Source organism: Ambystoma mexicanum, chromosome 10 (assembly GCF_040938575.1).
Source record: "Ambystoma mexicanum isolate Mex_15411 chromosome 10, UKY_AmexF1_1, whole genome shotgun sequence".
Lineage (NCBI taxonomy): Eukaryota > Metazoa > Chordata > Amphibia > Caudata > Ambystomatidae > Ambystoma > Ambystoma mexicanum.
This window is the reverse complement of record NC_090932.1, coordinates 1,561,829,600-1,561,852,197: the sequence shown is the minus strand read 5'-3', so window position 1 is coordinate 1,561,852,197 and position 22,598 is coordinate 1,561,829,600. Positions and strand designations below refer to the sequence as shown.

Sequence of the window (22,598 nt, the reverse complement as noted above, 5' to 3'; positions counted from 1 at the left end):
CTCTGTCTTTCTCTGCTTGAACTGCTGGACCTGGATAGCTGTCATTGTGCGGTCTGCCTTGCTCGTACTGTGCTCTCTTGCTCTACCTTTTATCCCTGTGTGGAAGGGAAAGGGCCGTCAGATGTCTGTGTGATTCTGATCAACTGCCTGACTTTGCCTGACCCTTATATTGGAACATGTCAGGTAAACGGCTCTGATGTTGGTCCGTTCTCTGGTGTGTTGTGTGAAAATGTTTGAATTAGAAAAGGGGGGGTGTGGGCAGTGGTTTTGAATGTCCTAACGTGGTAGGATGGGGAAAAAGTGTCCCGTCTGTGTCCCACTCTCCGAGGACCCCCAATCCAGGTGATCCTCCATAACTGGTCCACCCCCAGGAGCTGGATCCAATAGCGATGGCTGTGTCCTGGCCACTTGGATGCCAGATCCCCGGGGACTAGCTAGGGAGACACTTTCAGGTTTCTCACATGCCCTTCCTCTATGCGATGAAGCCACATTTGCTTCAAAGAGAAAACGGGAAAGAAAATCCACGTTTCCCTGGTCTTTTCCCCTTCTGGTGTTCCACTGTGAAACAATAGGGTTGTGGGTCTAGAAACCATTGCATGACCAGAGGGTTGGACTCTTTACGTTGGCCAATGCAAACTAAGGGTGAGTGGTCCGCAACCAGGGTGAACATTCGTCCCAATAGGCTATACCTAAGATGGATAGTGGCCTACTTGCTGGGTAGGGCCTCTAATTCTACCACAGAGTATTTTTTTCCATATGGGAACAACTTGCTGCTGGTGTATAATATGGGTGTTCTAGTCCGTTGCAGATTTGGGACAGGACGGCTTGTAACACTGTAAGAGATGTGTGTCTGTAAAGTCGACTACCTTCAGGATTGGATTTTGGCATAACATCTGCTTTAGGGCGTTTATAGACTATCTCGTCGTCATCATTCCACTGAAGTTTCTAGGGTTGGGCATTTTTAAGATTATCTGTCAGCCGGGCCGTTTTGTCTGAAAAGTTAGGGATAAGCCTATGGTAATATCCTATTAGACCAAGGAAAGCCCTAACATCTTTTTTGGTCTTGGGAGTTGGAGTATCCAAAAGAGAGAGTGTGTGTGTGTGTGTGTGTGTGTGTGTGTGTGTGTGTGTGTGTGTGTGTGTGTGTGTGTGTGTGTGTGTGTGTGTGTGTGTGTGTGTGTGTGTGTGTGTGTGTGTGTGTGTGTGTGTGTGTGTGTGTGTGTGTGTGTGTGTGTGTGTGTGTGTGTGTGTGTGTGTGTGTGTGTGTGTGTGTGTGTGTGTGTGTGTGTGTGTGTGTGTGTGTGTGTGTGTGTGTGTGTGTGTGTGTGTGTGTGTGTGTGTGTGTGTGTGTGTGTGTGTGTGTGTGTGTGTGTGTGTGTGTGTGTGTGTGTGTGTGTGTGTGTGTGTGTGTGTGTGTGTGTGTGTGTGTGTGTGTGTGTGTGTGTGTGTGTGTGTGTGTGTGTGTGTGTGTGTGTGTGTGTGTGTGTGTGTGTGTGTGTGTGTGTGTGTGTGTGTGTGTGTGTGTGTGTGTGTGTGTGTGTGTGTGTGTGTGTGTGTGTGTGTGTGTGTGTGTGTGTGTGTGTGTGTGTGTGTGTGTGTGTGTGTGTGTGTGTGTGTGTGTGTGTGTGTGTACCACAGCCCCTCCCACCTTATGCCTATACATTTTGTTTTGTATTACCTGTACCCCCCCTCCCCCCCCCCCAACACATCTATGCGAACAAATAGGGGTCGGACTTTGGGTGCTCAGACCTTTTAACCTCAGGCATGTTGGCCTAATCCTAAATGACAATATTGTCAATGTAAGCTCCACAGAAATCAGAATAGGGCTGCAGGATGTTATCCATGAGGCATTGGAACGTAGCTGGTGCACTGTGTAAGCCGAAAGGGAGGACTTTAAGCTGGAATAATCCTAAGGGCATTGAGAAAGCAGTTTTTACCCTAGCTGGCCCATGTACGGGGACTTGCCAGTACCCTTTGGTTAAATCCAAGGTGGTTAGAAAGGTGAATGTTCCGAGTTTACCAATTAGGTCATCGATGCATGGCATAGGCATCGAAATCTGAGATGGCATTCACTTGACAAAAGTCTATGCAGAACAGTCAGGTTTAGTGACCAATACAATAGGAGAGGACCATGGACTTGAGGAAGTCTCAATGATGTTGGTCTTCAACATTTTGTTAACTTCCTCGATCACTATCTGTTTACGTGCCTTTGGTAGACAATAGGGTTTTAGATGCACCACTTTGTCTTTACGGGTTTGAATATAAATTATAAAGTTACTCACCGTAGTGACTAACGTACTCTTAGTCCCCTTTCCCCTCGCTAGGGACAGGAGACGGAACCTTTTTCACCAGAAAAAAACCTTCTTCCCCTTTAAATTTAGAGACGTGCAGGGGTACGGCACTGGGAGCATGTGCTACCCTCACTCTGCCCCCCAGCGCCACACCTCAGTCCCCACTGACGCATCGACAAGATTTAACATTGCCTAAGAAGACCAGTATTATTAGGGGGGCGGGGGATGGTGGGACGTATGGAGGAAAGGGGACTAAGGAGTGACTTATTATTACTCTTATGTTCCGTCCCCTTTCCTCCATACTGCACGAGCGATTACAACTGAATGTAGCCCCAGGGTGGGAAGGAGACCCTCCTTAAGAAAAAAGATTCCTTAGAACCGCCTGACCGAAAGCCGCATCTGATTTAGAGACAGCATCCAAACAGTAGTGCTTACAGAAAGCCGAAGGGGTGGCCCAGGTGGCCACCCTGCTGATGACCTGCCACGGGAACTGCCGTTGGCATGCAATGGCCGTGGCTTTGGCCCTGACCGCATGGGCGTGCATGTTAGCTGGAAGTGGCTTGTGCTGCCCCTCGTAGGCCTCCTTGATGACCGAAACCATCTATCGTGTAATAGAGGCCTTGGATGCTTGATACCCAGGCATCTGACCCCCCGCCCCACTTGAAGGTGACAAAACAGTGCGTTCGACCTGCGGAAGCCCTTGGTCCCGTCCAGATAGAATTTCAGAGCATGTTTGACATCCAGACAGTGCAAAACCCTCTGAGCCTCTTCCTTAGGGTCGGCAAAAAACATAGGCAAGACGATATCCTCGTTTAGATGGAAAGCACAGGGTACCTTAGCTAGGAAGTAGTATAGGGGTTTGAAGCCACCAGAGCCTTGATCTCGCTGGCTCTGTGAGCAGAGGTGAGGGCCACTAACAGAGCGGTTTTAATGGTGACCAGCCTGATGTCCGCGGACGCCATTGGCTCGAACAGCTTGTGCACCAAGGTGCCCAACACTACATTGAGGTCGCACACAGGGTGTGGTTTTTTGATGGGCGGGTAGAGTCTGGTGAGGCCCATCAAATGTCTCTTCACTATCGAGTTGGAAGAGAAGACGACCTCCAACTCTGAATTTCTGTCGGGCCCCTATGGCTGCCAGATATGTGCGGCATGTGTCCACCAGCATGCCTGAGTGAGCCAGGTGAGCAGAGAAGGAGAGCACATCGTCCAATGTGCACGTAAGGGGGCTGATCTCCTTATAGGCCGCCCAGTGACAGAACCTAATCCACTTACTCTTGTAATGGCTCCTGGTAGCCTTGCTCCTAGCACCCTGAATGATCTCTAGGTTATCCTGTGATAGGCTGAGGTGCTTCAGCGTGACCTGCTCAGGAACCAGGCTGCGAGGGCTAATTTCTGTGGCGCAGGGTGGATGACCCTGCCCGCTGTGGTGCCAGAAGATGAGCTGGACCCGTCGGAAGGTGAATGGGTGGCCTGTCCAAGAGGCGCAGTAGCTCCGAGAAACACGATCTCACCAGCCACCACGGAGCGATCAAAATGATGCGGAGGTAACAAGACTCTTATCTTGCAGATCACCCTCTCTAGTAGCACCTGGTAGTTCAATTGCCACTCATAATTGTCCGCACCCAGTCTGCTGACCCTGTCCGACTCCAAGTTGGACTCCCCCGGAAGGTGGACGGCCGTGAGGTAGATGTTGTTCTCCAGAGCACATTTCCACATGCTGACCGTTAGGCTGCACAGTGGAGGGGACCTGGTACCCCCCTGCTTGTTGACATAGTACATGCTGGTGGAGTTGTCGGTCTGGATGAGGACGACCTTTCCCCCAATGAGCGATAGGAAAGCTTTGAGCGCTAGCCAGATGGCCTTCAGTTCCAGTCAGTTGATATGGGACTCCTGCTCCTACCGGGTCTAGACTCCATGGTCTAGAGTGGCCCCCCCAGCCCTTGGGAGAAGAGTCGGTCACAATAGTGACCTATGGAGCCAGCTGCCGGAAGGGCTTGTCAGTCTGCAGGTTGCAGTCCATGGACCACCATGTGAGGTCTGAGTGCAGAGAGGGAGGAACTTTGACCAGCTCCGCTTGGGAGCCCGGCTCCTTTTTAGGCATGATTGTATTCAGTACCCTTTGGGTGCACTACAACAACCCTGACCGCCTGGCAATAGGAACCCAACCTTTGGTATACGTCTGTACTACACAGGTTGGTAGCATGTTGAGCAGCCAGGCTTATCTCAAGAGGGGTCAATGTGGGCTGTAGAGGAGTTACAGAGAGTAAGCCTTCTTTAGAAGGAGGCAAAATAACAGTAACGCACAAATACACTCCAAAATCCACACTTCATATTTCTAAATCATTAATTACCCTTCTGGGATGGCACACAGACACTTCCTACACCCTCGGGTGACTTTAGTAACTAGGACACTGTGGACATTAATATACTAATGTGGGCATTTAGAATCAGATTCAAGAGTGTGGCAAAGAAAACGATTATTAGAACAGAACAAGTAATCACACAAATATTCTGAAGCAGGCAAGTATTTTTGGTAATCCCCCAATGCAAAATTAGTTCACCCCTTCCTGGGAGGAAGACAAAACACAATGTCACAGGGCAGGAGTCATTCAGGGAGCCAGGCTAGGCCAAAGTCAATTGGGCAAAAGTCTAGGTGAACTGAAGCACTTCTTGCAGTTAAGTAAAAGTCTTGCACAATGTTTTAAAAGTCTTTGTAGAAAAGAAGAATTCAAAGCAGGGCCACAAGCTGTTTAGACTTGTGAAGTAAAAAAGCTATCAGCAACTCTACAGAGCAACCACAACAGGTTTCACCAACAGAGAACAAGTGCAGTTACACAACAAGAAGTAAATTCTCGTAGACTGTACAGTACCTTTAGGTTGAAGAAAAAGGGCAGCAGATGACTTCAGTTCCTGTGCAGCTCTGCAAATCTTGGTGTTCCTGGGCCTCAGTCGTGGGGACAAGAGGGAGGACGTCTGGGAACTCCTGCACTGTAATGGGATGGTCACCGACCACAACCAGCAATCTTCAAACAAGTGTTACTTTGGCGTTTCAGCTCCTTGCGTCTAACGCAAATAGCAACTTCGCGGTTCCTGGCTGTCGAGATGGGCTTTCTTTGCATCTGGGGTACAGCACTCGGTTGAGGTGGCTCAGGCTCGGTCAGTCCTGCTTCCTGGGAGTCCGCAGGATCTTTCTGGAGCTCTTGGCCAGTTTAAAAGCAACGCATACAATCTGGTGTTCCTCTCCCAGGCTATTCGGTTCCAGCCAGCAGCAACTGCAGAGGAATTTCAACTAGCTCCGAGAGGATGTCCAAGTGGCTTACTTTGAAGTTGATCCCACCAACTAAAAGGAAGAAGTCGTCCTTGCAGGGGCTTCTCTGTCGATACAAATTTTGAGTTTCAGCACAGCAGCAGTGCTTCACCAGGCAAACCAACGGTCCAGGAGTTGCAGCGGGTGTCCTCTTCAAGTTCTTCTTCGGATTCCTTCGTCCAGTGGTCGACTCTGCCTTTCCAGCCAAAAAGCCTAGACTTTTATGCAGGTTTCTCCCATTCATTCATTCATTCCAGCCTGGCTGTCCTAGGAGACAAAGCACAGGGAGTTTCGGGGCACCTCCCTGGCTTCCAGCCCCCGCCAGACACCCTGGAGCCAGAGGCGGGTTTCACTTGTGACTCCCGCCAAAGGCAAAGCGAACAAAGGGACCAAACCTGGTTGGACACGCAGAGTAAATCTCAAGAAGGACCTTTCCAAGAAGAAATGGCGAAAAAAGACGACCAGGGCCATTTTGACAAAAATGGCACCTTTTGGTGCTTTACTGCAGCTGCGAACGCAGCCAGTGGTAAATGTACACCACGGTAGTTAAAAAGTAAACCACTGCCACCAGCCATTCGAGGAAAGGGTAACATAAAAATGTTACATGAGAAGCTAGCCAAAGGGGATACTAAGTAACCCTTCCAGCACCCTATTGTAAGATAGTGTGTGCTGGGTCTAGCAAGTTACAAATGTCAGTTAGGTCAATTTCACGTTACTGCTCTTGAAAACAGTTTATCCAAGAGAAGGTTTTTAAACCTTGGGGAAATCTTCCCTGTGTCACTGCAATGAAGGTCTTTGCATCGAATGCCATTCCATCGACATTTTTCCATCTAAAAAATGTCCATCAAATGCATTTTTTTACCCTTTAAAATGCACAATGACAAAAATTAACCCATTACCCCCCACATATATGCATTCGATGGACATTTTTTAGATGGAAATATTTCGTGGCAAAGACAAGATACCGTGTGACACCATGTAAAAGATGCCGCCTATGGAGTTTGTCAAGACTCCACAACCAAAAAATCATATTAAAATACGAGAGTGGGGGGGAGAAAAGGGTCTCACTCTCTCCAGGTAAAAAAAATAAAGTTAGAGTCAAGTAAAAGAGCTGGGGGTCTCTAAGGTAGAGAGGAATTAGCACATTTCTGAGAATTCACTCTAAAACTTCCGATTCCAAGATGCTGCGAAGTGCAACTGTAATCTTCTCATCCTGAGTCTCGTGTGAGGTACGGCCAGTAGGACCGCTGCCAAGAGACCTAAAAGATGCTGGTACCACCAGCCCGATGTCCCTACCCGGGTGAGGAAGTGAGTAGTGGCCCTCTTGAAGGCTGTGATTTTGTCCTCCGAGGGGAAAACTCCCTCTGAGCTCGTGTCCCATATGAGGCCCAGGAAAGTCAGTCTCCGAGTAGGGTGCAGCCGAGACTGCTTGAGGTTGAGCGAAAATCCCAGGTTGTGGAATGTGCTCATAAGGGCAGAGGAAGTGTGGTGCACCGCCTCCAGAGATTTTGCCTAGACGAGCCAGTTGTCCAGGTTCGGGGCCCAGAGGAGGACTACCACTGCATTCATGAGTCTGGTAAACACCCTGGGAGCTGAGTTGAGGCAGAAGGGTAGCACCTTGTATTGGAAATGGCAGCCCATGATCGTGAACCGTAGGAAGGAACGATGCAGCTGCCAAATCGGGACGTGTAGATACGAGTCCTTCAGATCCAGGGAGCACATCCAGTCTCCCCTGCACATTATCTCTGCTAGGAGTACTTGCGTAACCATCTTGAATTTTTGAAGAGGGAGGGTGAGGTTGAGGGTGGAAAGGTCCAACACAACTCTCAGGCCAGCCTGGTGGTTCTTCTGTATGGGAGGCTGGAACTTCTTCCACTGCCTGGCGCTCGCTGAACGACTGAACCTCCACTAACAGAGTTGCTGTCCCCAATCTGTGGGAGTGGAGGAGGGAGGAGAGAGGAGAGGAAGGGATTGGTAAGTAGTACCCCATGGATACTACCGAGAGACTGCAGGGGTCCGCGAACATCTGACGCATAAACTGTGCATGAAGGGCAAACCTGCCCCCCACCAGAGACACGTGAACCCAAAGGGACGCGTCATGCCTTCTTTCCCTCTGAGGCTGTGGGGGAGGAGGGGGACTGAAAGAGGCCCTTACCCCCCCCCCCCTTTTTGTAGTTTATGCCAGTGTGGACTCAGTAAATGGTCAGGGCTGCCTGGACGTCTGTTCTTGGAAGCCATGCAACCCTCCGAACGTCCACCCCTTGTTGGAGCACTGATGTGACTGGGTGTACGCCTTGGGCGTGGCCTTCGTAAGGATAAAGACTTTCGAATGGAAGGTCCAATATGCGATCCTGGACGTCTGGGTTGAATTTAGTAGCCTGAAGCCAGGCGGTCCTCATGTCCGTGGTGATGCATATGGCCCTGCCAGAGGTGTCGATGTGGGCCACGGAGGACTCCATGATGTCTTGTGCCACCATTTTAGCCTCTGCCACTCCCGCCTTGAAGCGTGACTGGCTCTGCACAGGAAGTTCTGGAAGGAAGTCGGCCTCTGGTTAACGGCTGCCAGCATGGTATCCGCGTTGGAATAAAGCTTCTTCCCGTACGACTCAAAGATCTTCTCCTCCTTGCATAGCAGCACGAGGACGAGGTGGCCGAGGACAACTGAGGCTTTGAGTAGAGTGACACCGCAGCAATCACCAAAGAGTGTGGTTGAGGGTGGGCCGACAGCAAGAGTGTATCCCCCTACATTTGCCTATATTTGTTGTCCAGGCGTCGACTGACCGGCTGGACCGAGTGGGGTTTGAGCCACCCCTTTTTGACCAAGGCAACTATATCGTTCTGCATCAGAATCCCTGATCTAGCAGTGGTGCTTAGAGTGAGGACTTCAGCAAGAACTCCTGCCTCTGGTTGTTCGACTTCGGGTTGAGGAAGGCCCAAGTACTCTGCCAGCCCTGCAAGTCGTTCGTGGAAGGCCTTGGCCGACGATGGGGTCTTCTTCCTCGTCTGTGTCCACGAGGGTGTCCGGCTGGTCCGGGACGAGGAGTGCTGGGTCCTGAGGGCTGAGGTGTGGAGACCGGAGCTCGAGGCTGGAACGGAACCGCCTGAACTGTGGAAGGCAGGGGAGCCGGAATCGAAGGAGCCGGCAAGGGCAGTGGGTGCTGCAACGGGGCTTGTAGCGCTGGAGCTATAGGAGGAATGACTATGGGCACGTGCATAGGGGCCGAAGGGAGCATGTCCCTGATAACAGCCTTGAGGATGGCCCCCATCTGAGGCAATCTAATGAGTGTGAGGAACTTTTCAAAGAACCTGTCCTCGCAGTCCGGTAGGGTGGCAGGGGATAGTTACGGGATCGCGGGCGGCTGCTGGGGCCGGTGCGTATTCCGTCTAGTTGGTTGCAGAGGGAACCTGCCCTGCTGATGGATAAGCTATAGGCCACGTACCTGGTTGACACCAGTCCCACCTTATAACTCATTCACCCACCTGCTCCGTTGCTCTGGGAGGTGTCGCAGGAGCGGCCATCTTGTTTGGCACATCAGACATCTTGTCGAGCTGCATGCCACGTGCCGAAGTCGTGGTGCTTGGTTCACTGGACTCAGCCTCCTCCAGGACTCTTGATGGTGCAGCATGAGACCTGCCCTGCACCACAGGCCTAGTAGTGCTGTGTGTAGGTGCGCCCCTCTGCCATGTTGCCGGTACAAGGGCATAGCCCTTTGGGTGTACACCTGATAAAAGAACCTTGCGGTCCCTCAGCACTGTCTCCCGAAGGATCTACGGACCCATTCGGCCTGGCGGCCGCTAGCTGAGCTAACCTAAGGAACCCATGCTGGTGTGAGAATCCGAGAGGTTCCTCCCGCTCTGGCATTTCCTTGGGAAGGAGTCACCTTTGCGGGGGGTGCTGGAAAAGAGCGGCCCACCCTTGGGCCTTGACTTACGTCTGACAAAGTCCTTCAAGTCCTCTGGAGGCGACTTCTCAAAGAGCTCCCTCCACCCAGCTAGTCTGTTCTTCGGAGCACGCTTAGAAAGTGCGTTGCATGCGGTACAACTCTGCCATCCGTGGTCGGGGCCAAGGCAGCGAAGGCAAAGGACGTGGGGGTCTGATGTAGGGAAGAGCCCCCTCACAAGCTGGATACCTGCTGAAGTCAACATGTGCCGGGGAGGAGCGTGGCGCCAATTGACCGAGTACCTGCTTGATAAAAAGAAGACAAAGGCAGAAGAATGTATTCGGGGAAGATCGCATGGTATTACATAGCCGAGGTCAAATCCAGGAGCACTGGTGAAATCGATCCGTTTCTGCCGACATGGAAAAAGGGACTGAGGTCTGGCACCGGGCAGTGGAGTCAGGGTAGCGCATGCTCCCAGGGCCGCTGCCCCAGCGTGCCTCTAAATTTAAAGGGGAAGAGGGTTTTTTCTGGCGAAAAAGGTTCCGTCTTCCGTCCCTAGCGAGGGACGCCCATGCAGTATGAAGGAAAGGAGCCGAGACGCAAGAGTATGGTATGTACCTTTTACTCTTCCTGGTTTTTCTGAAAATACATCAGGGAATGAGACCACTACATCTTTTAGATCTTTTCGTTGTGTGATAGTTAACTCGGAAGGAATTAAGTCAAAGTTATCTATATCTTCCCTAACCAGGCAGGTTAGTACTTTGGCATGGGTGGCTGACAGGTTCTCCTTCTACTCTTTTAAGAGATTGATGTGATATAAGTGGACTTTCTGTATTCGGTCTGGTTGGGCTATTTTATATGTGCACATTCCTGTTTGCTCTATTAAATTGTAAGGTCTGTGCCACTTTGAGACAAGTTTGTTATCTGAGGTGGGTAAGAGGACTAGTATTTTCTGTCCAACAGAAAAAGATCTTAAATTTACTTTTTTAATCATAATTAGCCTTCTGTTGGCTCTGGGCCATTCCGATATGAGTACAAACTAATTCCCAAACCAACTTCATGTGTTCTAGCATTCTAGTGGCGGTTTGTGATATTGGAATGGGAGCCTCCTCTCATTCTTCACAGGTTTCCAGGGGCATGTCTAAGCCATCTCTCGGTTCTCTTCCATAGAGTAGCTCAAAGGGAGAGAAACCTGTGGAAGCTTGGGGGGTTTTCCTCACGACAAATGGTGTCCATGGGATCATTCGATCCCAGTCTTTCCCGTTCTTCTTTACCAATTTCCATAGAATTAGTTTCAGGGACTTATTGAATCTTTCTACTAGACCATTGGTTTAAGGATGGTACACTGAAGTTCGCAAGGTGGTGATATGGAGCAGCTCTTTGACTTCGGCCATAAGCTTACTCATAAAATTCAAACTTTGATCTGTTAGTATTTCTTTGGAAAAACCGACCCTAGAAAAATATGGTAGAAGATGTTTTAGGTTCTGCTGAGTGGTATTATTTTGCATGCAGAAAGCATCTGGATATCGGGTTGCATAATCTACGATCACCAGAACATACTTGTTACCCATTTTAGATGTTTCTCGGCGGTGCAGGTACTGGGATGTGTGGGCTGGTCTTCTGACATATTTCCCTCTGCGGAGTTTCGCAGGTCTGTGTCGGAAAGGGCAAGGTCGTGTCTCTCCCTGTCAGACTCTCGATATTCGCTGCGTTTCTCCTCCTCTTGAAATGCCGGACCTTGATAGCTGCCTGGCCGTGCAGTCTGCATTGCTCGTATTGTGCTCTCTTGCTCCACCTTTTATCCCTGTGGGGAAGGGAAAGGACCGTCAGGTGTATGCGATTCTAATCAATTGGCTGACTTTGCCCGACCCTTGTATTAGGACATGTCAGGTAAACTGCTCTGGCGTTAGTCCGTTCTCTGGTGCGAAAGTGTTCGTGTCGGAAAAGGAGGGACTGGTTTTGAATGTCCTACGTGGTAGGATGGGGAATATGTGTTGAAAGAAGTGGTATACCGCGTCTCACCCGTCAGTGTCCCACTTCCATTCCCCAAGGAGCCCCCCCCCACCATCCACGTGATCCTCTCTCGCTGGTCCACCCCCAGGAACTGGATCCCATACCGATGGCCGTATCCTGGCCACCAGGATGACAGATGCCCAGGGACTAGCTAGGGAGACACCTTCAGGTTTCTCACACCAGGATAGATGACCTCATTGAAAAGCTATGCTCAGACAATTACGTCCCTACGTTATATCTAACAAAAGGCTATTGGCAGGTCCAAATAAACCCATAGGATCGAGAGAAAAATAGCGTTCTCGCCCCCACAAGGTTTATTGCAGTTTAAGGTTTTACCCTTTGGGTTACACAGGGCCCCAGACACTTTTTGGAGACTAATGGATACATTATTAAGACCATACTCCAGTTTCTCTGTAGCTTATTTGGATGATATTGTGATTCATAGAAAAAGTTGGCCAGACCACATCCATCATTTATTTGAAATCACTAGGGCCCTGAGAAAAGCTGGCCTCACAGCCAACCCACGAAAGTGTCATCTCGCTCAATCTGCTCTGAAGTACTTAGAATTCTTCATACGGAATGGCCTGATACAACCCCAAAATTAGAAAGTAATGGCAGTTCAGTCAACACCAGTTCCCAAGACCAAAAAATATATTTGTGCCTTTTTGGGGTTAAATGGATATTATCGGAGATTCATTCCCAATTACTCCACAATTGCAGCTAATTTAACGGACAAGCTCAAAAATGCCCAATCACAAAAACTACTTTGGGACAAACGAGATCAAACCAGCTTTGATGGTCTCCAGAAAATCTTGTGTAGTGAACCAGTTCTTAAAATACCAGATTTCAATCAAGACTGCAAACTGACGCTTTTTAAGTGTACTTAGGGTCTGTGCTCTCCAACGAACATGATAGCATAGACCACCCTATACTATATGCAAGTCGGAAGCTTGTCCCCAGAGAACAATCCTATGCCACTGTAGAACTGGAGGTTCTGCCCATAAAATAGGTGATACCCCAGTTATGATACTATCTAACAGGCTGGAAATGATCACTAATCACGGACCACTCCCAGTTAAAATGGATGATTTTGATAAAGGATGCCAATCCTTGAGTCATGAAGTGGTTCTTGGACCTCCAACTCTTCTATTTTATGGTTGAACACTGGAAAAGTCAAGAACAACAGAATGTTGATTTCTTGTGTCATTTCCTCATCAGCAAAGAAGGAGGAAGTCACAAAGATAAGGGGTTGGGTGTGACATGAATTGAGGAAATGCGTCTTCTCCCCAAGGAGGAGCACCCCCATGTGAAGCTAGGGAGGTGGCCTGCTCCGCAACACCCTCTCTAGGGGTCCAGGCAAGTGGGACCTCACAGGAGAGACCCCCCAAACTTTGGGTACAAGGACTCCTGTTCCATTGAGGAACTCCCTGATGGCCTCCAAGTGATGGCTTACATGGACTTATACAATAAAGCAAACTATGAGCGATCTCATGATAACGTGAAGCTATATTATGAACAAGATATGGAAGATATTCCTTTAAATCCAATGGATGGCAATGAAGAGGCTGAAATGGGATGTGAGCCTAACCAGTAAGATAGGAGGCCTCGAGAGATCAAAGACCAGAGAAACACATGGAAAGAGCCCTGTGCGTAACGAAGCAGAAGATGGCGGGGCTATGGGAGAATGCAGAGCTGACGTGCAACAGAGCCACTGCAGTGCGGAACCAGAAACGCTGAGCAACCGGTATGCAAGAGCAGAGGAGAAAGAGCGGTGGTGGCATGACCACGGAATCAAAGTGGTGACCAGTCTGTCCGTACAACAGTGCTGAGACCATCCAGGGGAGTAAGCAGCTCCAAATAAGAGTCCCAATCCCTGCGACGTCCCAAAGACGAAAATGGCACATCCAGGAAAGAGACGCTGTGGAGAGTAAGCCGTGGAGTGGCGACAAGAAGGAAAGAAGACTAGAACGATATCCAGGAAGGAGATGCTGTGAAGCCGCAACAAGAAGGAAAGAGAATCTAAGGGCCTTCAGGTACCGCTGACGTTGCCCCGGAACTCGGAATGTAAAACGGGAAATGGGAATACTGGCAAACCAAGTTAAGCAAAACACATTCCATTACTCATGGGAACACTATTGGAAATAATCCAGTGAAACAGAACTGTTTGAATGAGATGAGAAGAAATACTAAAACCATAGTTGGACAAACAAAGTTGGAGGCTTATAACCTTGGGGAAAAGGGAAGGCCAACCACTATAAAAAAGAGGAGAAGAGTTGAACAGAGATTCAGGAATCTACAATAGGTCTAAAAGAAACCTAAATAGACTCATTGAAGATAAGAGCACAAGAAAGACATTTGGCGAGAACAAACCTGTAAAGCAGGAAGCCCAAACTGATGAAACTGCAACCTGAGAATGGGAAACTGTAATTGGAACTTGAACTACTATAAAAGGGAGGAGAATAGTGTAACAGAGATTCGGGGGACCCTACAATATGGCAAAAAGGAACCTAAATATACTTAAGCTGACGAAGAATAAGGACCAGGGAGTACCTGATCCTAAAAAGCACTGCAAAACATGATACAGTGGATGACGAGAGACTATCTGCATACAGTCTACTGAAAAGGGTAGGAGGAGTGAGAAGACACTTGTGACAAAACACAAGCCCCAAGTTTTTCTCCTGACCGTGGCTAGTTATAATAGTGATAGGGTCAGATAGCTAAGATTGAGACAGAGGACAGCTTTCTTTTTGGACATTCATCCTGACTGACAAGAACCTTAGTTAGAAAGATAGGCAGGAAAACTCCATAGTTATAGGGAGAGATGGGCCTTATTTTACTTTTATTACATTCTACAGGAAGAATATGCCTTTACCGTGTCTGTATCCTTCTTCTAATCCTCAACACTTAGGAATCAGAGAATTAGCGCTGGACTGGATATGGTGGTTTCTGTACAAATGCACACAAAGCATATTTATCGATCAGTCCTTTACAGACCGAAAGAGTGCCTTTATGGGTATCTCAAGGATCTTCCATTTCGCCTCTGTTATTTATCAGTACCCATCAACATTCCCTGCCTCCTACAATCACTCAATGCATAGTGCTATAATTATGCTAATTATACACAGATCATTCTGAAAATCTGTAATAAGAATATCTTGCAAACAATACTACAAATAGAACAGTGGATGGCCTTGAACCATCTATTATTGAACCCAGAAAAAACAAAAGTTTGTATTACAGGGAACCAAGCACTCAACAGCGTCTTGCTATCTGATATTTCAACTCAACATTTCCCATCATGCCCACTACTGAATTGAGGAACTTGGGAGTATTGATGGACTGCAAACATCCACTAGAACCCCAGATTAATGTAATATCTAGAAGAGGTTTCCATCCTACTAAAAACACTAAAGAAATAACTCCCTTTTCTACTGTTCCCACAAAAAAAGCACAGCTATCATTCTCTCCAGGCTCAACTGCGCCAACTGCCGATATCCGTGTTCCCCAGCTCATTTATTAGCCAGACTAGAGGGAGTGCAAAACACTACAGCTAGTATCTCAGAGAGGTCACGTAACTGCTGTTTTGCTGTCACTGCATTGGCTTCCAGGAGCCGGCAGAATTGCCTTTAAAACTGTATGCCTTACTTTTCAAGCAGTACATGATCTGGGACCATCTTTTATTAAAGAAAGGATGAATATTCACTTTCCTAGTAGAAACCTTAGATCAGGGTTGTCCAACTCCAGGCCTTGAGGGCCAGAATCCTGACAGGTTCTCTGGATACCCTTCATTAATATACATGAGAGAAAATATGCATACATTGTATGCAAATTTATCACATTACTTTTTTAGAGGGGTATCCTGAAAATCCGACATGTTTCTGGCCCTCGTGTAGGACAACCCTGCTTTAGATCATCGGCACATTTCTCCTCGACTATCGCCACTTTCAATAAAATGAGAATGAGGCCTTTGATCCAAGGCTCTGGATACCCTTCCATTGTCACATTAGTGCCAAAGTACTTAGCTCCTTCAAAAAAGCTATTAAATGTTGTCTCTTTCCTTCAAACAGAGGAAAAATGTATATCCCTCGCTTAAGATCAGCTAGGAGTACTCAATATATACCTCTAACCACTGCAAACTGATACGTTACCCTTAACCACTCCTCACCCAACCCGTAACATATTTTACGGTTACTGTCCTCCATTCCTGGGAGATGTAAAAGTAAGTCGCTAGTTTCTAGATATCGGAACCTATGGCTCACTCACTGAGCATTCATTACTCACAAATTAGTCTCTGAATACCTGCGAAGGTGCTCACTGTACTAATGGTTCACCCACATCTCCAAGAGACCACACAGGTGGCAACAGTGTGCAGTATAAAAACCTTTAACATAACATTTAACCTATTAATGCCTATACAGATTTATCGATCCCTCCAGCGGATTTTCAATACAACTGGTTAACTAAATGTATAATTTATAGATACAATATGCCTTGTAGTTTTAGCTCATTCAAACCTTTTGCTAAGTTTGGCCCTTCCAATGCCAGAGAACCTTTCTCTTATAGGGGAATGATGAAACCACACTTTTGTAATCATTTGTGCCATTAAATCTTTACATGTGCATACCTTATGCTGCCCGTTTATCCTTCACGTCAAAGCTGGTTCATTTACTTTATAATAGGATCAGAAAAATAACCATGTTCTGTATATGATGTAGATCCCTCATTTAAGACATCTCTTAAGACAAAACTATCCCTGATCCTCCACCCACCGGCCTCCTAAATTACGTAGCCAACTCCTGAACCATCTCCACATCCTTGACATTCACCAACATATCCTTATTGATACTTTTTCTTACTTCAATGATCACTACATATGCAACACATATTCTTGGGACTCTGGTACCCCCCTAGACCTTGGGGCAGCAAATCTAGCTTGACTTTACCTGGAAGCAAATGTTGTCCACAAAATACCCAGGATAGCCTGAGCTCACCTGGAGCGCCTCACTGGTCCAAACCTTACACATACACCTTACTATATACTGTTTTTTTTCCATTTGCAGATTTTAGTTAGGAACACACCTTAACAGCCTCTTTATTACACACTCACTTTCTGGTTTATGATTTCCAGCCGATCTTTGCTGTCCCTGGTGGGGGACAGAATGCTCCTCAATTTGGACATGGTTTGCACGTTTTTGAGACCAGTGCGGTGTGAACCGTTGCAGTATAAAGAAAGAATTTTGATAACGAAACCTTCATATTACATATTTCCCTACATAGCTCAATCATTTAATGTATAAACTGGACATCTCCGAACACACACTACGTATATATTACAAGCTATTACATTCTGCATGATCTGCAACCGATTTCTTTTGATGTGCATTAGTTGATATTGTATTGGTCTATAGGGTATGTGCAATATTTTTCCACACAATGAGACACTTCATATCTTCCAACCACCGTCCCCCTAACCCCCTGCCCACCTCCCCCAAATCTCTTGATCAGTTTGGCAATCTGCAGAGAAAGCAATAATTACATTGCTGTGTAAATAGCATGACAGTTGTTGAACAGTGCATTCGACTATTTGAACGTGCGATAAATTTGAAGATGACCTCCAAGGGTGGAGCTATGGGACACCTGTCCATTGGCAATGTGGCAATATGACCCAAAATGAGTAACAGAGCACTAAAGTAACCAGCAGTTTAAACATGTAAAAGTAACTGCTTTAATGTTACCGAGGATTCACAGCCTGTTGACAGGGAATATTCAAGCAGTATGTGAATATATGAAAGATCACATGCTGGAGAATTTGTTGTTTTAATTGCATTTTTCACAGCTTTGAAAATAACGTTTACCCATAGGGAAAACAAAGATTTTCCGATCAACTATCTCACAGTTAGCCACCCAAGAATTTTGGCATGCACCTACATATCTTATGATTTGATGCACTGAAAATAAAAATGAAAATCGAGCTGGCCAATTCAGAGACATTCAAGTTTTAAGATGTATCTATGTATCACGCAAATGCAGAATTAAAATTAATCTTATATGAACTGTACATCCACATGTAGGCGATGTACATTGTGTGTATGTGCACTACTATAAAAATGAAAACTCACATCAAAGTCAGTACTTACTGAGTTCTACGCCATACACTCCCATGCCAGACTCCTACAAAAAACACTCCTACTCCTTACACCACATGCACTTATACCACACGCACTTATTCCACGCCCTCGAATGCCGCACGCTTATGTCATGTCCCACATGCTCTTGCACCACTGCCGCTTCTGCCATGCACTTGTATGCCACGCAGTTGTAGGCCATGCATTTTATGCCACACGTTAGAAGACTCACTTTTTACACCACGCAGTCTTATTTATGCCACACGATCCTATGCCACGCACACTTATAACAGACACTTGCATGTCAAGCACATATGCACCACTCACACACCCTATACTCATGCTATATATACAACACATACATACAATACATTGTTAGGGAGAATTCTCAGAATTGTGCCAATTCCCTCCACCTTAGAGACCCCCCAGCAACTTTGTGCCAATTCCCTCCACCTTAGAGACCCCCCCAGCAACTTTGGATTTTGAGGACTTGATTTTTTTAACCTGGAGAGAGTGAGACCCTTTTTCCCCACTCTCTCATGTATTTTAATGTGATTTTGAACTCTGTTTCTTTTGTTCGTGGAGTCTGACAAACTCCATAGGCATCATTTTTTACTTTGTGTCACACATCACCTTCAGTGCAGTGGCCCAGGGAAGTCTAAGATTTCCCAAAGGTTTAAATACCTTCTCTTGGATAAACTTGGATAAACTACTGTTTCCAAGAGCAGTAAAGTGAAATTGACTTTACTTACATTTGTAACTTTCTAGACCCAGCGCACCATCTTACAATAGGGTTCTGGAGGTGTTACCTAGTATCCCCTTTGTCTAGCTTTTCATGTAAACAATTTTATGTTTTTTCCTCACTGAATGGCTGGCGGCAGTGGTTTTGTTTTTAACTACCGTGGTGTGCCTTTACCGCGGGCTGCGTTTGCAGCGGCAGTAAAGCACCCAAGGGTGCCATTTTTGTCAACACGGCCCCGATCATCTTTTTTCGCCATTTCTTTGTGGAAAGGCCCTTCTTGAGGTTTACTCTGCGCGCTAAACCAGGTTTCCTCCCATTGTTCGCTTTGCCTTTGGCGGGATTCACGAGTGAAGCCCGCCTCTGTCACCAGGTTGTCTGGGGTAGGCAGGAAGTGAGTGAGGTGCCCGAAACTCACTGTTCTTAGTCTCCTAGGAGACCCAAATGCACTATGTGGTGATTGGCCGGCTGACTGTCCAAGCTTTTGGCTTGGAAGGCAGAGTCGACCACTGGGCAAAGGAACCTAAGAAGAACTTGAAGAGGACGCCTGCTGCAACTCCTGGACTGTTGGTTTGCCCGGTGAAGCCCTGTTGCTGTGCTGAAACTCCAAATTCGCATCGACAGAGAAGTCCCTGCAAGGACGGCTTCTCCCCTCGAGTTGGTGGAACCAATCAACTCCAACGTAAGCCACCTGGACATCCATTTCGGAGCTGGTTGAATTTCCACAGAGTTGCAGCTGGAAACCATAAAGTCAGGGAGAGGAACAACAGATTGTGTGCATAGCTTTTAAGCTGGCCTAGAGCTCCAGGAAGATCCTCCGGACTCCCAGGAAGCAGGACTGCCGGAGCCTGAGCCTGCTCAACAGAGTGCAGGACCCCAGAAGAAAAGAACGTGCATCTAGACAGCCAAGAACCACAGCGTTGCTGTTTGCGGTAAACACGAGGAGCTGAAACACTAAACAGTCACGGATTTGAAGATTGCCGGGCAGTGACCGTCCCATTGCAGTGCAGGAGTCTACAGAAGTCCTCCCTCTTGTCCCCATGACTGAGGCCCAGAAGAGTGAGATCTGCAGAGCTGCTCAGGAACAGAAGTGACCTGCTGCACTTTTTCTTCAATACAAAGGTACTGTAAAAAGTCATAGAACTTACCTCTTACTGTAGAGTTGCTTGCATCTTCTACTACTCACAAGTCTAATCAGTTTGTGGCCCTACATTTGATTCTACTTTTCTTCGAAGACTTCTAAAACATTGTGCAAAGACTTTTCTACTTACCCAACAGAAATGCTTCATCCTATATAAGACTTTTGCGCATTGACTTTAGCTTAGCCTGTTGTACTGAATGACTCTTCTTAGGGGATCCAAAAGTATTTGTCTGCTTAAGAATATTTGTGGTCTCTTGCTGTTCTAATAATCGTTTCCTTTTTCCAACTTCCAAGAGTATTCTAAATGCCAACAGTAAGATATTAATGTCCCCAACATCCTAGCTATTGAAGTCACCTGAGGGTGTAGGTTGTGTCTGTGGGCCATCCCAAAACGGTCTTTACTGATTTAGAAACTAAGTGTATAGTATTGAAGTGTATTTGTGTGTTACTTTCTATATTGCTCCCTCCTGAAGAAGGCTCATTCTAACTGACTGATACATTATTAATTTTTTATTCAAGAAACCTTGTGTGTAAGAGTTTATTTGAATACTTGTCACTGTGAATCTCCGTGCAACTCCCCTACAGCTCACATTGACCCCTCTTGAGATGAGCCTGGCTGCTCAACACGCTACCAAAACTGTGTAGTACAAGCTTATACCAAAGGTTGGGTTTCCTATACCTGTATTCGGAGCGGTGTGTAGTGCACCCAAAGGGTACTGCATACAAACATTGCCTAACACACATACAATCCTTTGCCACACACTCATACACGATACACCCATAAAGCAAAACATTCATACAGCATGCATACAGGGCATATGCTACTATACTCCTAAAACACACTAATAAAACACGGTACAAACTCATATGCTATATGCTATACTCCCCACCCCCACTAGAAACACTGAAATGAAATGGAAAAAATGTATACCTTTTTAATAAAAAGAGTTAAAGTTACATAAATTAAAAAAGAAGACTTTTTTAGGACTGAAATGCATTTTTCTGTATATTTATGTTAGGAATTGAAAAATTATATAGCAAGAAAAAGGAAAAGAAAAATGGTCCAGAATCAGATGAGGTGGTAATAAAATCTGGGGTGGATACCTTGCATGAGAACTATGCATTCTGTGACCTCAGTCCACCTCTGTTCGATTACATCAAAAGGCCTACGCATAGCCATGTGCTGCAATCACTTGGTACACCTTTGCAGATGGTTGTGATATGCCCACAAGATCTGCTGTCTATGCTGACTGCGATAAGTCCTGGCTATGCAGATGTCCCTTACACGCAAACACAATTTGGGGATTTAATAGAGTGCATGGACATAATGCCATAAATAAGTGCCTACGGTAACAACCCTGACCTCCAATGTGATTTGGTGTCTATAGTCATGAGCTTGACCTGCTACCAAAAGCTGGTCCCTATGCAGACAGCCATGACATGCTGCCATGGCTTGCCATCTATGGAAAAGGCATTAACATGCTGCCATGAAATGGCACCTGTGCAAATTGCCCAGACATGATTTGGTGTCTATGGAGACGGCTCGGACATGCTGCAATGACTTCGTGCCTATATGAAAACCCAGGGGATATGATTAAATGAACTGGCGTCTATGAAAATAATATGATATGACTTGCTGTCTACAGAAATGGCTCTGACTTGCTGCCATGAACTGGTGTCTATAGAAACAGTGCTGTAATTAATTTGTGTCTAGGGAAAAAACCCAGACATGCAACCATGACATGGTGGCGGTATCTACATACTCAGCATACATCCATGAACTGGTGTCTACGCAGATGACCGTGACATGCTGACATGACAGTGTCTATGGAGATGGCCCTGACACCCTCCCATTATCTGGTGACTATAGCGATGGCCCAGATCAGCCATGACTTGGTGTTTATGAAAACACCAATGACACTGTGCCATCACTTGGTGTCTATGCAGACCACCCTGAAAAGCCATCATGGTTTGTTATCTACGTGGAGAGCCATGGAAAGCTGCCATGACCTGGTGTTTATGGAGACACCCCGGACATGCTGCCTTAACCTGGTGTCTATGGAGATGTCCTGGTTATTCTGTCACTACGCTGTCTTTATGAAGACAGTCCCCATATGCATCCATGACCTAGTGTCTGCGCAGACATCTCTGCCATGTCTTGGTGTATATGGAAAAAGCCCTGACATTCTGCCCTGGCCCGGTGTATATGGAAATGTACCTCATGTACTGCTATGTGTTGTCGTCTATGGAAATTACACAAACATGCTGGCATGACTGTCTATGCAGATGGTCCTGACACACTGCTATTGGTTTGATGTCTTTTCAGACAGCACTGACATGCTGCCATGACTTATTTATTGTTAATCTAAGGCTACCACAGAGAACAGGCTAGCTTGGTGGTGCCACTTGGCTCTTAAGCAGAGTGTCATCTTAACTTGCTATTTTAGCAGATGGTTCTGGTGAATTGTAAACAGTCATTTACTGATAATCAATAGACCATTTGTGTAGTTTGTGTTGCATACATCTCACGTGGCATAATTGTAGATGGTGTAAACATTTGTAAGTGATGCGTGTGTTGCCTAGGCAGATGGGGTCAGCATACTTGCGTGATTTGGTGTCATCCAGATCCTTGGTGAGCTTCTCATTCTTTTCAATTGCCTCATGGAGCCTGCGTTTTAAGTCGCCAATCTCCTCCTGCGCTTCCGATTTGATGTCATTTGCAATAACCACTGCAGTCTGCAAGTCTGCCTGGAACTGCCGCCATTCCGCAGACTCTTCCTAGACATGAGAAGGAAACCAGTCAAAATGTGCAGCATAAAAGCCGATTGACATCTGATTGCATTTCAGAGCTATCCTCCTACTCCTGAAAAAGAGAATTAACAGAAATCAGTTGGTAAGCCAGGCTACGTTTTCGTACACACCCCGACACTCCAGCCAACACCCCCTGAGACCCCTACCTTAATAAACATATTAACTAAGATTAAAAATCTACCTCCAGGTTTGGAAGAGAGCTGGGAAGTTCAGGTGTGTGGTTATAAAATGAAGACCAACTAGTCCGATGGACCTAGAGAAAAGCCTTTCTTATACTGACCCTTTCCA

At 46.8% G+C, this 22,598-nt stretch overlaps 1 protein-coding gene across 3 annotated transcripts in view; it reads right to left on the bottom strand.

Annotated features, from left to right (window-relative positions):
* The window catches only part of SPECC1L (sperm antigen with calponin homology and coiled-coil domains 1 like), a 909,747-nt gene that overhangs the window by 489,045 nt on the left and 398,104 nt on the right, over positions 1-22,598 (bottom strand). For all 3 annotated transcript variants that reach the window (XM_069619860.1, XM_069619861.1, XM_069619859.1), the window contains one exon: positions 22,102-22,277. In XM_069619860.1, the coding sequence (XP_069475961.1) occupies positions 22,102-22,277 (176 nt within the window). The remainder of the gene's footprint in view (positions 1-22,101; positions 22,278-22,598) is intronic.